This window comes from Neopsephotus bourkii, unplaced genomic scaffold, assembly GCF_033783945.1.
Source record: "Neopsephotus bourkii isolate Nb327-2 ecotype Australia unplaced genomic scaffold, CSIRO-AGI_Nbou_v1 NB_177, whole genome shotgun sequence".
NCBI lineage: Eukaryota > Metazoa > Chordata > Aves > Psittaciformes > Psittacidae > Neopsephotus > Neopsephotus bourkii.
In genome coordinates this window covers 131,331-146,858 of record NW_026900691.1, presented here as the reverse complement: position 1 = coordinate 146,858, position 15,528 = coordinate 131,331, and the positions used below count along the sequence as shown (strand labels likewise).

The 15,528-nt window shown below is 54.9% G+C and overlaps 1 protein-coding gene across 2 annotated transcripts in view; it reads right to left on the bottom strand.

Moving 5' to 3' along the window:
• Positions 1–15,528, bottom strand: part of MYRF (myelin regulatory factor) — a 59,632-nt gene that overhangs the window by 28,553 nt on the left and 15,551 nt on the right. For both annotated transcript variants that reach the window (XM_061374951.1, XM_061374961.1), the window contains exons 2-4: positions 5,983–6,070; positions 4,844–5,170; positions 1,389–1,450 (exon numbers count right to left, since the gene is read on the bottom strand). In XM_061374951.1, the coding sequence (XP_061230935.1) occupies positions 1,389–1,450; positions 4,844–5,170; positions 5,983–6,070 (477 nt within the window). The remainder of the gene's footprint in view (positions 1–1,388; positions 1,451–4,843; positions 5,171–5,982; positions 6,071–15,528) is intronic.

Here is a 15,528-nt window from a genome sequence, read left to right as displayed (position 1 = left end):
GCTCCTGACAAACACTCCACTCCCACCTTGGAGCAAAGACTAGCACTGCTCAATAACACAGCCAGCCAGGCAGCTTTGGCACTGCCCATCCCAGTGATGGATACAGACCCCATAGCATCAGAGCAACCCTTGGAGACCCAGCCTCCATAGAAGGACAGTGGTGTCAGGGCTGGGAGAGGAGCCTCGTGTCCTCCCCTGAGGAACACTGCAAGAAATGCATCTTTACAGTGCCTTAAGTGAACGTTCTGATGCTGAGCATGGTCAGCAGAGTCAATTGGTGGCTCAGGTACAAGCTGCAGCCCCCAAAGGACAGCCCATGCATGAGTGTCTGAGAACACATCTATCCTCAGAGCAGACACTGCATCTTCACAGCGTCCATCTCCACACCACCGCAGCGCATCACCATTTCACATCACCATTTCCACAGGCTCCTAACCAAGACTGGGATGCATTTACCGAACGCAGGACCCATGCTCTGTGCTTCCCAGCTCCAGGGGAAAAAACAGGTCTGGGAAACCAACCCTTCCCTCCTGAGGAAGGAGCTGCTTTGTGGGTGCTCTCCGCAGCCTCCTCTCCTCCCCATCGGAGCCGCTCTCCCTGTGGAGAGCAACCCGGCCTCTTTGTTATATTTAAGGAAGGGCCAGGAGGAATTCCAGGGATTTTTTTTAGCAAGATAAACAGAACTCTTGACCTCTTCCATCAAAACCCAGGAGAGCGGGCGCTGCTCCTGCTGGGGAATGGGGAAGAGGGTGCTGCCGCCGAGGGGGAAGGGAGACCAAAGCAACCTTCCTTCCATCAAAGAGCACTGAAGGTCACCACAGGGACCAAACAGCACTCAGTGGCTTCCCAAAGGAGAGCCTGGCAATGACTTTGGGCTCCCTGTGCCCTTTGCATTGGGAGCAGAAGACATACACCACCACCACCCCCCCCGGATCACACTGGTCCCATTGGACGGGAGGGAAAGGCTGGGAAGGAACTTACAGCTCAACGGCGGGTTCATTCCTGCCTCCTGGAGCCGGGCTCCATGTCAGGGACGCGCTCACATTCCTTCCCTTTGGCTCCCCCGAGGTGCAGGGATAAGGCAGGACAAGGAGGTTTGTGGGCTCCACATCCCACCCTGCCCGGGACCAAGCTGTTCCCACCTTGCCTCCTGCTCTCCCGTTCCTTCCCTCGTTCCCTGGCAAAGCCCAGGAGCAGAACAATAGGGAAAGTGGAGGGATATTTACTAACTGATAATCTCCCCACGTACTGCAGCCGCCTGTTTTCTCCCGTCTGATAAAGGTTGCAGAGCCAACCACTTTCCCAGAACAAAGAGGGGGAGGATGTTGGGATTGGGGTTTGGATTTCCTTCCCCCCCCCTCCCTTTACTCTCTCTTTGAAGCACTTACCATTCACCTGCTGAGGGGAGTAAGCTTCTGATCCAGAATCCGGGGGAGAGTCAGGCAAAGTGCTGCAGAGCAATGGGGAAAGAGAAGGGGAAAGTCATTTGAAAGCAGCTTCCAGCACAACTGAGAGGGCCACTTCTACCAAAGCACCCTCCAGGCTCCGGGTGGAATTCCCAGCTGCTCCCACAGCAGATTCCCATCACGCCAAGTGTGTCCCGGTGGCCGTCGCTGCCACCCCACAGTGACTCCCTGGCCCTCATTGACCTGCCAATGAGACCTCCAGTGGAAGAAGCCAAACAGGAATCTATCCATTCCCAAGATGGGGGGAGAAGGGGACCTGCGGAAGGAGCTGGGATCTGATGCTGGGAAGCCCATGGGATGGATCCTGCCTTGTGACCTGTATAAACCTGAGCACCACCACAGCTGCTGGCTTAACACTCTGACTCCGTTATCACCAGGAGCAGGATTGGGCTGTGATGGCCCAATCCTTCTCCAGCACAAGCCCATGGCTTGGGGACTGAGGACCAGCCCCATTGTATAGAATCATCGAATGGGTTGGAAGGGACCTTCAAAGCTCATCTAGTCCAATCCCCCTGCAACAAGCAGGGACATCTTGAACTACCTCAGGTTGCCCAGAAGGACATCCAGCTTGGCCTTGGTATCTCCAGGGATGGAGCATCCACCGCTTCCTAGGGCAACCTGTTTGTGGTGGCAGCACCAATGCACCGCAGGGAGCTGGTTAACTGCTGCATCCTTCCTTATTCCACCTCAAGCCAGCACAGATTCCAGGTACTTGGGCTCTTCAGCCACTTCCAAAGCCATTTTTCCTTGGAGATTCGTTTGAACCAATGTCCCTTTTCAGAGCTCCTCCTCAACACACACCCACTGCAGCAGAAGCTTGGGCCTCACACATCTTCAGGCCAGGGTAACATTTCCACCTCCCTGGTGTACAAGTAAAGGCTGTGCCTGTTTCAGACCCTGCTTCTTCTCTAGCAACAGTTTGGAGATGAAGTGGATGGAAAGAGCTGAAGTCCTACTCCCACCTAGACCAAGCCATGGTCACTGAAGCCTAACTGCAGCAGAGATGGGCAGGGAGATGGTGGCTCTGGTGGCTGGAGCATCCTTGATCCATGCTTTAGAAGGCTCACTTCACCTTAGCATTCACGATATGGTGGAGATCTCTGACAGGGACCTTTCTTCTCATCCCATTCACACCCTCTCCATCACCTGAGCAAAGCCCCAGCAGATTCCAACAGCCCAGAACCTCAAGGCAAAGGTGCTCCATCTAAAACAAACACTGTTTCCCTCCCCATCTCCTGACCCCTCAGTCCTCATCACAACTGGATTTTCAACAGGGATCCTTTTCCTGTCTTAAACATCAGCTTTGTGGCTGCAGAATAACCCCAGAGAAACCAGTGCTTCTTGGAGGGAAGCTGGCCAAAAGCAAGGAGGTGCTTGGGGCTATGGGAAGGAATGGGCAGAGCATCACACACACCTCAAACATTGCTCCCACCAGGACCTTTCTACATCAGAGGAGCCCAAGACCCAGTAAACAGGCTCATGGTAAGTGATAGTTGGGGTTGGCCTCCAACCACAGTAGTAGTTGGAGAGGGATGAGGCATGGTAACCCCAAAAAGCCCTCACCATAGTTCCCTCATCCTCCACCTTCACTTACAGCACCTTCCCACCACTCCCCTCTTCCCCTTGGTCTGGAGCATCTATCTCCATCCTTATCTCCAGGCTCCTTGCTGTGCTGGCCATGACTTCAGGCTGTATTTCCTATGGATTTATCAGGATTTGTGCCCTGCAAAGCCAAGTTCTGGCCAATAACAAAAGGTTCTGGGACAACTCGGGTTGCTCTGGGGGCTGGAAAAGGTCTTGCAGCAGAGAGGTGGACACTGCAGGGTTCACACACGGAGGTAGTGTGGATGTGCTCAGTCCAAGGGAAGGGTTTGTTGGTATCCAACATGTGAGACATCATTCCTCCAGGAAAAGCCTAATACAACAGGGAAGAATCATTCTGGGATGCTGAGGAAACGTTGCCATTAGAGCTGACTCAGTTCATGTACATCCAAACCAAGGTTTCCACCTCTAATAGGAAGCTATGGTCTCCACATCCCGAAGAATGCCAGATACACGCAGAAGAAAGAGCCATGACATGGGCACGGTTTACCCTGAGCGGCCTCTGGGAACACAGCAAGGGAGAATTCCCCAGTTTGGGAATAAAACAAGAGCAGGTTTTGTTGAGCTTGTCTCTTTCTGGAAGATCCATCCATGTTCATCCAAAGGCCCAAAGTCATCCCAATGATGCTGCTGAATCCTTGGTGCGCTGGATGGAGGCTTCCAAACCTGGGGATCACCCCGTTGTACTTGCTGGCAACACTAGAGGGCACAAGGCAGAGGGAGAAGAGCCAGGCAGGGGCTTGCAGGGATGAGCACTCCTTGGTCCTTACATCCACCATCTCCACTGGAGAAGGCACAGACATGGGCTGTGCAGAGAGCACATCAGGGCCACCCATCACCTGTGCTACAGAGGCAGCTTGGACCATGGCACAGCTCCTCATGGTGTGACCAAGGCCTCCTGTTGATGAACATGCTGCTGAACACTTGGATTTTCATCTGTCCAGCTTCAACCATCTTCTTGCTTCACATCCCTATGGCTGGAGGAGAACACCACGGACCATGGGTCCCTTTGGGTCTCCAAGCTTTATGCCTTCTAGCTCCTATCCCAGACACCACTGCAGGTCCATACCCTTTCACCAAGCCATGCCTGCCTGACCTGTCTCTACTGACATGGTCTCTGTCTGGCCCCTTTGGCCACTCCAGATGATGCTGGGCCTTGCTGCTGGGCTTTCCCAGCCTCCCAGGGTCATTCCCTTCCTTCCTGTTCCACGCAAGGCCATTCCAGAGAGCAGGAAGCACATGTTTTCTCCCAGATTGATTGTCCAGCTATGCTAAATCCCAGTCATCCTCTTCCCCTCCACTAGGTGTGCATTCAGAACTCATTGCAAAGGAGTACAAATCCAGCTCAGATGCCACCTTCTTCTTCTCTTGAGAGGAGTATCTACAACATCAGGCCATGAGAGGTGCATCTCTCTTCCCATTTCAGTTCACATCTTCCCTATGGATGGTCATGGCAACATCCTGGAGACCGAATTTTGTCTTGTCCCGTGTCTCTTCCTTCTTAAAACCCTTATAATGCTAAAACGTTCTCCCATCACACGCTTGCAGATGTGCAGCACTGACATCACCACTGATCCTCTCTAACTCAATGCATACAGACAGGATCCACCAAACAACCTTTCAGGACCTACCCTTGCCATAAAGCATCGATCTGTGAAGCCAGGACTGATGCTGTAGCAATGGGACCAACCACCACCAACCCTCCAGGCCCCACCAGCCTGGAGTAGCACTTGTCCCACCAATTGCCCTTGTTCTACCATCCCAACCCCACTTACCCAGGTGCGTAGGAAGCCTTAGGCTCTGATTTGATTGGAGGGACCACGTTGTTTAGGCAGTGGCCACCAAGGTAACCCTTGGGGACCACCATGCCATTGTTGTTATTGCAGTTGAGGTGAGCACCGTAGGCCGGTCCACAAGGGTTGGCCAGAAGAGGACCATGCCGCATTGGGATCTGGCTGCCCGGGGGTGGAAGGTGGAGGGACCCACTGGAAGTGGGGTTGGTCACATTGGCGATGGAGCTGGGAAGAGGCGCGTTGATGGTGGTTGAGCTGGAGGGCTGGGGGTGTGCATAGCTGGCTGAAGCAGGGATGTCAGGGAAGCAGCTGAGGGAGAGAAGGGGACAACCTCAGCAGAGGGACAGGTAGATGGCACTTGCTGCTCAGCCCACCCCTGCCCAGCCATGCAGCAATGGGGATGGAGCTTCTCATGCTGCTGTGGGACACCTAAAAGCAGGCAGCGCTGTGGTGGCACCAGCAGGAGCGTACAGGGAGGCAGGTCATTCACCTGGGCTGGGGGGACTGATGCTACCCAGGGAGGTGTTAAAGGCCAGAGACAGCAGGAGACAGCAGGACCTGCTCACCATGCAGGGCAGGTGCTTTGTCACATGAGCCCCAAAGATCCTGCTCCCCCCTGCAGCCCAGGTGTCCTTGGTGGCCCTCCAGATGTGTTCCCACCTCTTTGCCAATCATAGAATGGTTTGGGTTGGAAGGGACCTTAAAGCTCATCCAGTTCCAGCCTCCTGCCACAGGCAGGGACACCTTCCACTAGAGCAGCTTGCTCCAAGCCCCTGTGTCCAACCTGGCCTTGATGTTGGCACACATCCCTGCTCCACATGGAGCTCCACACTTCCCAACGAGCTCCTAGTTCTTGCCTTCCCATTGCTCAAAATAAGGAAAAGCCTTTTGTGGTACCCTCAAGGAGGGGAAGGAGAAGGACCAGAAGAGACTGAGGACATTCAAAGGCAAGAAGCCAGGAAGAGAAGTGGAAATGAGAGCAAAGAACAATGAAGGAGGATTCCAGGAGGAACAGAGCTGCTCAGTGATTCCTCGAATTGCAGGGCTGGACAATGCTCAGCATCACACACAGAAAACAACAGAGAACAGAGTTCCTACTGTGGGACAAGTGAAGAACTTACATATCTGGTGAGTCCTCCTTGCTGATGTACTCTTCCAGGATGCTGGTGTCGATGTTGGATGGTTCCAGAGCTCCATTAATGTCATGGCCTGCAAAGGGAGAGGAGGTGGAAGCATGAGCCATGAGAAGGACACAGAAGATCCTTGCTTCAGAACCACCACCAGAGCTTTGCAGAACTCATCCAAGAACATCAGTTTGAGGACTGTCATCTCTCCATACCCTCCGCATCCCAGTGTGAGACCAGACAGGGAATGGAGCGCTTGGGACAAGCCAAGGTGGTGACACTACCTGGGATGCTGGTCACAAGTGGGGCTTTTCTACAGCCATTTGCAAGCACTGCTCTGGCTGAGGGACACACGGGCTTCCCAGGACCAGGCTCAGGACACGTGGGAGAAGGGAGATCTTGGGGTCAGGGCTCAGCTATGCAAGACACATGGCCTCACAGAGCACGAGAGCCAGGTCTTGCCCAACCACCACAACAGCTTTGTCAGCGAAGCTGCAAGACCCGCTGGCCTCACTGGGATTGATGGAAGGGCTCCCTTTAGCAGGCCAAAAGAGAGCACAATCCCTGCGGAGGCTCTGGGGGCGCTGGGAAAGCTGGTTTCCATCCCTTTGGATCTTTGGGCTGGGATTTCTCCACCGCTGCTCCCATAGCAGCTCTGGATGAAGTCCCGACCCCGCAGGACCCCTCATTTCCATCCTCTCCTCTCCTCCATGGGCAAGCAATGGCCTTCCCTCTCCTTTCTCCTGCAGGATTCCTCCTCCCTCCCCTGTTCTGGGGTTTGTTGACAGAAAGTGCTTTCTTTATCTGTGGCTCTCAAGTGGGAGGCTGCAGCCCGCTGGGGCCGGTGCCAAAACCACTGCCAAGAGGGTGGAAGAGAAGGTCCAGCCCCCCCCAGCGCAGATAACGGAGACAGCCCCTTCCTCCAAGACCCCATAGCACCACGTTAAAGCACATCCCGTGCCCAGGAGAAGACCCTGACCCCCAGCTCCCCCCGCCGTGGACCATGCATTGGGAAAGGTCAGCCGCTGAACCACAAAGCCCCGGCTGGGGGGTTTCATCCCAGCCCTGGCCAATGGCAGCTTTCCCCTTTGCAAATCCCTTTCATACCAAGACAAGCAAATGGGCAGAAATAAATCCAGCTAGGAATTCTGCCAACGGACAGGGTGTGTGTGTGGACGGAGGGATCTCTGCCTTAGAAACCCTGGCTAGAGGGGGGAAAACCTGGGTAGCTGTTTGCTTGCGAGGCACCTAACCCTTTGTGCACCACATGCCTCCACAACAGAGCCCAGGGACGTGGAGGAGAAGGTGGGGATGCTCTCCAATGTAAGCTCTTGCTATGGGAGGATGTATAGTGGAAGGTGTCCCTGCCCATGGCAGGGGGTTAGAACTGGATGATCTTAAGGTCGTTTCCAATCTAAACCATTCTATGATGCGGAGCAGGGATATGTGATGCTGCTGCTAGGGTAGCACTGTGGTGAGAAGAGGATAAGGTAGGCAGAGCCTATGAGGTCCCAAGCTGTGCCAGCACCACAGGTCAGCACAGGGGTACTCCTTTGTGACAGCCACATCCTCCCCTGAAGTTGCAGTGGGGTGGTAGCAACTATTCCTGTTGTCCTGCTCCATAGAATCATGGAATGGTTTGGGTTAGAAGAGACCTTAAAGCTCCTCCAGCTCCAACCCCAACCCCTTCCACTGGAGCAGGGTGCTCCAAGCCCCTGTGTCCTTGAACACTGCCAGGGATGGGGCAACCACAGCTTCTCTGGGCACCCTGTGCCAGCGCCTCAGCACCCTCATGGGGAAGAATTCCTTCCTTACATCCAACCTGGATCCCCCCTGTTTCAGCCTGAACCCATCACCCCTTGTCCTATTGCTGCAGTCCCTGATGAAGAGTCCCTCCCCAGCATCCTTGTAGCCCCCATAACCTATAAGAAAACTTGTCTTCTCCCAAGCTCCAGGGTTGGGACCCAGGTTCAGAGAAGCCAAAGAAGGAACTTCACCAATTCTGCTGCCTTTCCACAAGCTACTGAACCCGTGCAAGAAAAGCCGGACCTCAGTTTCCTTCACACCTTCAAACGCCAGGAGCTCCTCCATGGTAGAAGAGGAGCCCAGGACCTATCCACAAAGGACAGGAGGCCCCCAGTAGACAGCGTTGTGCTGGGCTCTCCTATTTCTATGCTACCTTGTCTTAAAAGTCACCTTCAGGAGCCCTCAGGTGAGACCCAGACAAAGGGTGAGATAAGCACCATGACGTGAGCGGTGGGTCGGTTGTGCTGCTGCAGAGCTGAGATGTGATAACAACCATGGTGGGGTCTGGCTGCATGTATGGGATGGGATAGGGCTTTCCCATTAGAAAGCAAGGACTTTCCATGTGCCGGATGGGGTGAAACAGGGGTGTGAGGGCAGTGGGACCTGCTGCATGAGGAATGTCCCACCACCCATAGCTCCCATGCAAGCCGGGCTCTTACCTAAAGCCAGCTTTAGGTGATTAATTACAGGCTAATACTTCTCCATAGAGTCACGAGCTCCCAACGACAGGAACAACGCTCCCTCCCCCTCCAAAGCAGGGATTAGGAGGAAGCAGGAAGCCACCCTGAGGAGTTCAACACTCACAGCCAGACCCCACATCTCACCCCAGTGAGAGATGGAGGAGCCCAGTGCTGCTGGTCTTAGTCTTCCTATGGGAAGAACAGCAGCGACCCACACACAGCATCTCATTTCCAGCCTTACCTCTGCACCAGTGCCTGCCCAAAGAGGACCCAAAGGCTCTTGTCACCCATAACCTCTTTGCTGTCCCTAAAGCTCAGCAGGAGGCATTCTGCCTTCCATCCCATCAGCAGCAAGCTGGGAGAGGTGCTGTAGGTACCCATAGAGATGCTCCAATGTTCTTGCGCACAATTAACATCCCAAGGCAGGGACCAAGTAGTTCAGCCCCTTCTCACACACTGACCTCCCTGTACTGACATGGAGACTCTTCCAGGCCAACCTTCTATTTCCTACCTCCTTCATGCACCAAAGCATCTCCCAAACCTCCCATGTCCCTATGCCCCATCCTCCTCTTGGCCACCCCACTCTGCCTGCTCCACTTCCCAACCCTTCCATTGCAAAAGGATAGAAGGGATCCACAACCAGCCTGAAGAACACGCTGTTAACTCCACCGCAGCCTCCTGGCGAGCAGAGGCCCCCGTACGTGTGAGAATGTCAGGAATCCCAATGTTTGGACTGGTTTCCTCTGCCTTCCCCAAAGCTCCAAACACATCCAAACAGAGGTGCTTCCCCCTGGCTCCTCCCTGCTCTGCTGGCAGCCTCTTGGCTCCCTGTTTTCAGGTGCTTCAGCGCATCCTGCATCCCATCAGAGATGGGCTCTGGAAGAGTTAACGGTGTCTGGCCCCCATGAGTTGTCATATTTACAGGTCTGAGAGATTAAACCCAGAATGTTCCTCGAGTGATAGGCTGAGAAGTTTATGGTATTTCTATTTATAACAGGCCCTCCCCCCTCTGTTCCTGCTCTGTTGCTTGTCTTCTAATCACCCCTAAGCCTGCCTGGGTCACCTGGGGGTGGGAGGAAGGGAGAGGGCTGAGGAACTTCAGCCTGGGATCTGCTAACACGAACCAGATGTGGGAACCTGGAGATGACAATGAGGGCAACTGGGGAGCATCAGCCAAGGGTGGTGGAACACCAGTGATGAGGTGGAAGAGAAGAGGTTGTGCCAAGCCCGGAGCCTCCTCATAGCACTGAAGCCATGTTAAGAGAAGGGGGGGTTTACTTCTGGGTTTCAGGGAGCTATTGAGGGTATTAAAGCACCATCAGCAAGAAGAGGACATCTCCATTGCCAGCAATGCCCAAGCTGCAGCAGAGCCAGGAGAGGGAGTAGCCTGCAGGTGAGAGCAGCACCAGAGCTTTGCTTTGAAGTCCTTGACCTACAGATGGGCCAGATCCATTATCTGCTGCAGGCAAACCTTCACCTGAAACCTGGTGCAAAGGGCAGGGAGCTCACTCATGTCTGTAGCAGGATCAGAGCCATCAGTCACAGCAGAGAGGAGGGTCGTGGATGCGGTGCTGGTGGTACAGAGGGTGGCTGGAGAATGATGGAGAGCCTGTAGCTTTGGGAACTGTTCACTGAATGGTTTGGGTTGGAAGGGAGCTTAAAGCTCATCCAGCTCCAACCCCTGCCATGGGCAGGGACACCTTCCACTAGAGCAGGGTGCTCCAAGCCCCTGTGTCCAACCTGGCCTTGAGCACTGCCAGGGATGGGGCAGCCACAGCTTCCAGCAAAGCACACCTCTCTGCTCAAGGACTTCCCTGCATGAAGCACTTTAAAGCAGGATGCTTATGGGGGAAACTGAGGCACAGGGCACCCTGGTGACAAAACCACCACTGTACAGGGAAGCAATAACAAAACACCCAGTGGATGTACAGTGGGTGCTGTTTCCACATGGGAAGATGCTGCATTCCCTCTCCTGATGGCTCTCCAGCACTCCAGAGCGGGTGCTGGTCCCACAGCGAGGTGCAGAGCCCTGACACACGGCTCTGAGCACGTTCCTGTGGCTGTGAGTGAGGAGTTGTGCAACCACGGGGCTGGGCTGCCGCATCGGCACATTCCCGGGGCCTCCTGCTTCTCAGCACCCCCCTTTTCCTTCCTTCCCTGTTTATCCTTTGGTCCTGGCAGATTGGCTGCTGGCCTGGCTGCGAGCAGGAGGAATCTGTGCTGGGGCTGGTTAACCAAACACAGCCTAAGCCCAGGGTGCTGCAGGGCCAGCGCTTGGCTTCAGACCTCCTGCCCCATCAGCAGGACCCCGTCTGCACGCAGGGTGATGCTTGAGCATCCAGCGCGACATCCCTGCTCTGCTTAGGTGGGGATTGCATCCTTCCATTCCCATGCATGGAGTGGGATACAGTGAGGAATCATAGCAATGCAGTGCCCAGAGACCTGGGCTGCACATCTGCCACCAGCAGCTGGGATATGCTGCTTGCATAAGGGACAGTGGGATGATGTTCCCATCCCTCCATGCACCCAACCCTGGGTTGTCCAGAGGGTATGGAGGGATGGAAAGATTCCCTCTGGATGCAGCCCCTGCCTCACCCTGGCTACCAGCCCAGCATTCCTCCTTAATTAATGCTCTTTATTACCTGACCGTAACAATAACCAGTCGCTTCCAGCACAGGGGCTGCTGTAACCTGAGTGGGACATCACCCACTCCCCCAGCTCCCCCCGAGTGCTCTCAGGACCACCTCAGAGTGAAGCCCTGCTTGTCCAAGGCACCCAAAGGGGCCCCCAGGCCCCCTCTCTGAACCACAATATGGATGGTGAGAAAGGGCTCACCCCATCTCCTCTATCATCTTCCTTCATCCTCTTCAGGACAGCCTGCTGCTGGTGGGGGAAACTTCTACATGGGGGTCAATACATGCAACTTCGGGCACCTTGGCTCGAGCTGATGCTGATGGAGCTATGCTGAGCTACACTGGCTGGTTATTCACTGCTAACTCTTATCCCTGAGTAGCTTCAGTTACGTTAGGACAACCTGCTCCCACTCACACAAACAGCACGTTTCCCATCACAAAAGGTAGATCTGTCCCAGTCAATGCAGAGCTACAGCCCCCACCCTGTGTCCCACCCCTGTCCCATCACCAAGGACAGCCCTACCCCTCCAAAGCAATGGAACAGCTTGTGCATCCCTCCTTCCTGCTGGAGCAGAAACCCGAGCTCCAAAGTCACACCATAAACACGGCCAAGGTTGAGCCCTTGGCAACCATGGCACAAGATCCTGGGAGAACACCACACAGGGCTAAGGAGATCCATGAGGACCTGACTTAAAACCATTCCAGGGTCTCCAGGGCCAGGAAAACCCTGGAGCAACAACCTGGCTGAGCAGTGAGTGGCGAAACAGAGCCATGAACCACACCAGAACCAGGTACAACCAAACCATCCCCATCCCGCAGCCCAGTGCCCACACCGGGTACCACCATCCACAGCAGCATCTCCCTGTCTCCTGCAAGGCTCCTTCCTGCTCTCATACAGGCCCACAACTCCTCAGCTTATGTGCACAGGAGAATATACGTAACAAAATGCCTCTGGATAAGCTGGGAACTGTCCTTACCCATGTAACACATCCTGGCTCCAGCCCACAGCCACCCTCACCCCTGTACCTGTGTGCAGTGTTGCTGTCCCTCACATACTAGCAGCAGGGGATATAAATCAGTATATATACCCTTTTTAGGTGCTTATATGGAGTAATAATGCCCTCTCTCTCCATCTCCCAGGCCTCAGGGGGGATAAGGTGTGTGGTGGAGACATCCCAAGACAGAAGAGGCATGAGGAGCAACAGGAAATCATCCCGCTGTGCCACAGCAGGGCATGGACACATCCCTCAGGGAGCCCTGCAGGAGAAGGCAGGCAGCTCCATGCACAAGAGATGAGGGAGCATCATCCTCCCTGCCAAACCCTCCTGAGCTCTTCTTACTCCCTTCTCCTTTCTGTCCTCTCCACCAGCCACCTCGCAGCATCTTCTCCCTGGTCCAACCTCTCCATCTCCCCTCATCCCTTCCCTCCCTGAGCCGTTATCCCTCCAGACCCTCCTGAGCCCCTTCTCCATCCAGCTCTCCACCCCTGTCCTGCCCTTCCCTCCGCCCTTGCCAGCTGTGAACCTTGGCATGGATAGAGCCATTGTCCTCGGGGCACTGGGGCCGAGGAGGAGGAGGGGAAGGTGTGAGAGGGGACACAGTGGAGCGTTTGTGCCTGTCCCCGCAGCCGTCAATGCCCTGCTTGTCCATTCATGCACTAGGATGGCAGGAACAGCAGCACCCACACAAGCCTCGCCATTTGGCGGGGTCCAAGGTGCCTGCCCAGGGGGGCACATTGCCCTGTTTGTTTGGAGACCCACAGAGGCAGAAGACAACGCCTTTATCTGCCTCTCTGGAGGGTGCTGGAGGGGGTAACGGCACCAGAGAAGGTCACTTCAGCTGGCATCTCCCATGCTGGAGGTACCAGCAGCTCTGTGACCCTCACACCTCCATTGCCCAGTGAGGGAGGAAGATTGGAATCATAGAATCATGGAATGGTTTGGGTTGAAGGGAGCTTAAAGCTCATCCAGCTCCATCCCCAACCCCTTCCACTGGAGCAGCTTGCTCCAAGCCCCTGTGTGCTTGAGCACTGCCAGGGATGGGGCAGCCACAGCTTCTCTGGGCACCCTGTGCCAGCGCCTCAGCACCCTCAAAGTAAAGAACTTCCTCTTATCTCCAACCTGAACTTCCCCTGTTTCAGTCTGAACTCATCACCCCTTGTCCTGCCACTCCCGTCCCTGATGAAGAGTCCCTCCCCAGCATCCTTGTAGCCCCCTTGAGATACAGGGATGCTGCTATGAAGAACAGGGAAGGGCTTTCCAGCACAGCCTCACCTGATCACAGCACCTCAGCCACCCCATTTCACCAGGCTTCAGTGGGTTGCACTTAAAGGACTAGACAGGAAATAAGGAGACCTAATCCTGGTCTTGTGCACTCCTCTCTGCAGGCCACTAACTGCACCTAGACTGCAGGGTTTGGGGGACAGGAGACACCTCTTCTACTGGGGAACAACGAAGACACAGAGGCACAGGGATGTGATAAGGCTCATGGTAGATGCCTGACCAATGGCACTGCTGTTCTGCTCCTGCCAAGGAAAGAGCCCAGGGACACAGTCCCCAAACACTGACCTCGCTGCAGGGTCACCAACACCATTGGATTGTGCTCCTGGAGTGGCTCTTGGGATACCTGGGGATCCAGGAGCTGCTCCAGAGACCACTTTCATCCCGGTTCCGAAGACATGGGCTCAATACACACCTAGAGGGCAATGAGGACTTGGAGCTGAGCTGCCCCTCCTGGAACTCCTCAGCACAAACCACTCCTTTAGGCAGGAAGATTGATAATCAAACAGCACCAGAACACAAGCCCAAGCAGCCAAGCATCGCCTGGAACACCACGTCCAGGTCGGGTGCTCCGTTCCTCCCTTCTAACTGGGAGGCAACAGGGTCCCTCCTGTCCAGCCTGGACAGGCTCCAGAGGAGACTGAGTGGAAGAAAGCAGAGGGATTTATCGAGATGGGGCCTGTGCCAGCGCTTGGGCAGGGCCAGCACCACGTTTGTGCAACCAAAACGGAGCTTTTACAAGCAGAAGGGTCAGGTCACGGGGCTTTTCCTTCTCACACAGCTGGGATGTGCGTCTGCACAGGGCTTACTCTCAGTGCTGCACTGCAATGGTTTGCTCCAGAATTAGCTCCTTAGAAGACCACAAAGGGAACCAAAAGCTTCTTACATCATTGGGTTTGCTCTGCCATCGCTGCAGTAAGTCCTCACCTACCTCTAATGGTAAAAACCTCCCAAGACCCAGGGCCACTTCCAAGAGCAGAACACAACCAAGAAGTGGCCCAGCCAGGGACACAGGTACAGGGCACTCAGGGAATCACAGGATGGGTTGGGATGAAGGGAGCTTAAAGCCCATTCAGCTCCAACCCCTTCCACTGGAGCAGCTTGCTCCAAGCCCCTGTGGCCTTGAGCACTGCCAGGGATGGGGCAGCCACAGCTTCTCTGGGCACCCTGTGCCAGCGCCTCAGCACCCTCACAGGGAAGAGCTTCTGCCTAAGAGCTCAGCTCAGTCTCCCCTCGGGCAGGTTCAAGCCATTCCCCTTGGCCTGGCCCTACAGGCCCTTGTCCCAAGCCCCTCTCCAGGTTCCCTGCAGCCCCTTTAGGCACTGGAGCTGCTCTAAGGTCTCCCCTTCAGGAGCCTTCTCTTGTCCAGGCTGCCCCAGCCCAGCTCTCTCAGCCTGGCTCCAGAGCAGAGCTGCTCCAGCCCTCACAGCATCCCCATGGCCTCCTCTGGCCTTGCTCCAACACCTCCAGGTCCCTCTTGTGCTGCTGCCCCAGAGCTGGACCCTGGTCTCCATCTTAACACCAAGAACCACATCACCAAATCACACCAACCACAGAATTTTACCCAGGGCGTCCCCCACCAAACCATCCTTTGGACAGATGCAATTGGGATTAGGCTTCAGCCTGACTCCTGAGGAAGGGACACACTAATCCATTCCCACCCTTTAGTTCCTCACCTTGCTTTGCACCATGTATCTCCATGCCCTTCACAACCAGACTATAGAGCCCTCTGCTCCAACTAAACTCCTTTTCAACAAGGTGTTTATGGATCTGCTCCATCACCTTCATGCTCTCTTTTCCCACACTAAGCAAAGCTTCTCTAGCACCCACAAGTACTGATGCCATTAAAACCAGTGATAAAATAAGCTATCCCATGGGATTACTGCCATCCTGGTTATCCCCATCCAGGTTTCAGACTGAAACTGAGCTTTGTTTCATAAAGACAACCCTGCTGTTTGCATTGTCTAAGTGTGAGCCGCCTCCTGCCCTGGAACGTAGCTCCTGCACCAGGGATTTAGCAAACACTCACCAGACAATACAAATCAGATACCAACCGTGCTGCTTGGATCCCATCCACCCCATGAGCTCTCTGTGTGTTCTGGGTCTCACTTCAAAGCAGTGAGCACAAACCAAGGGGGAAGGAGC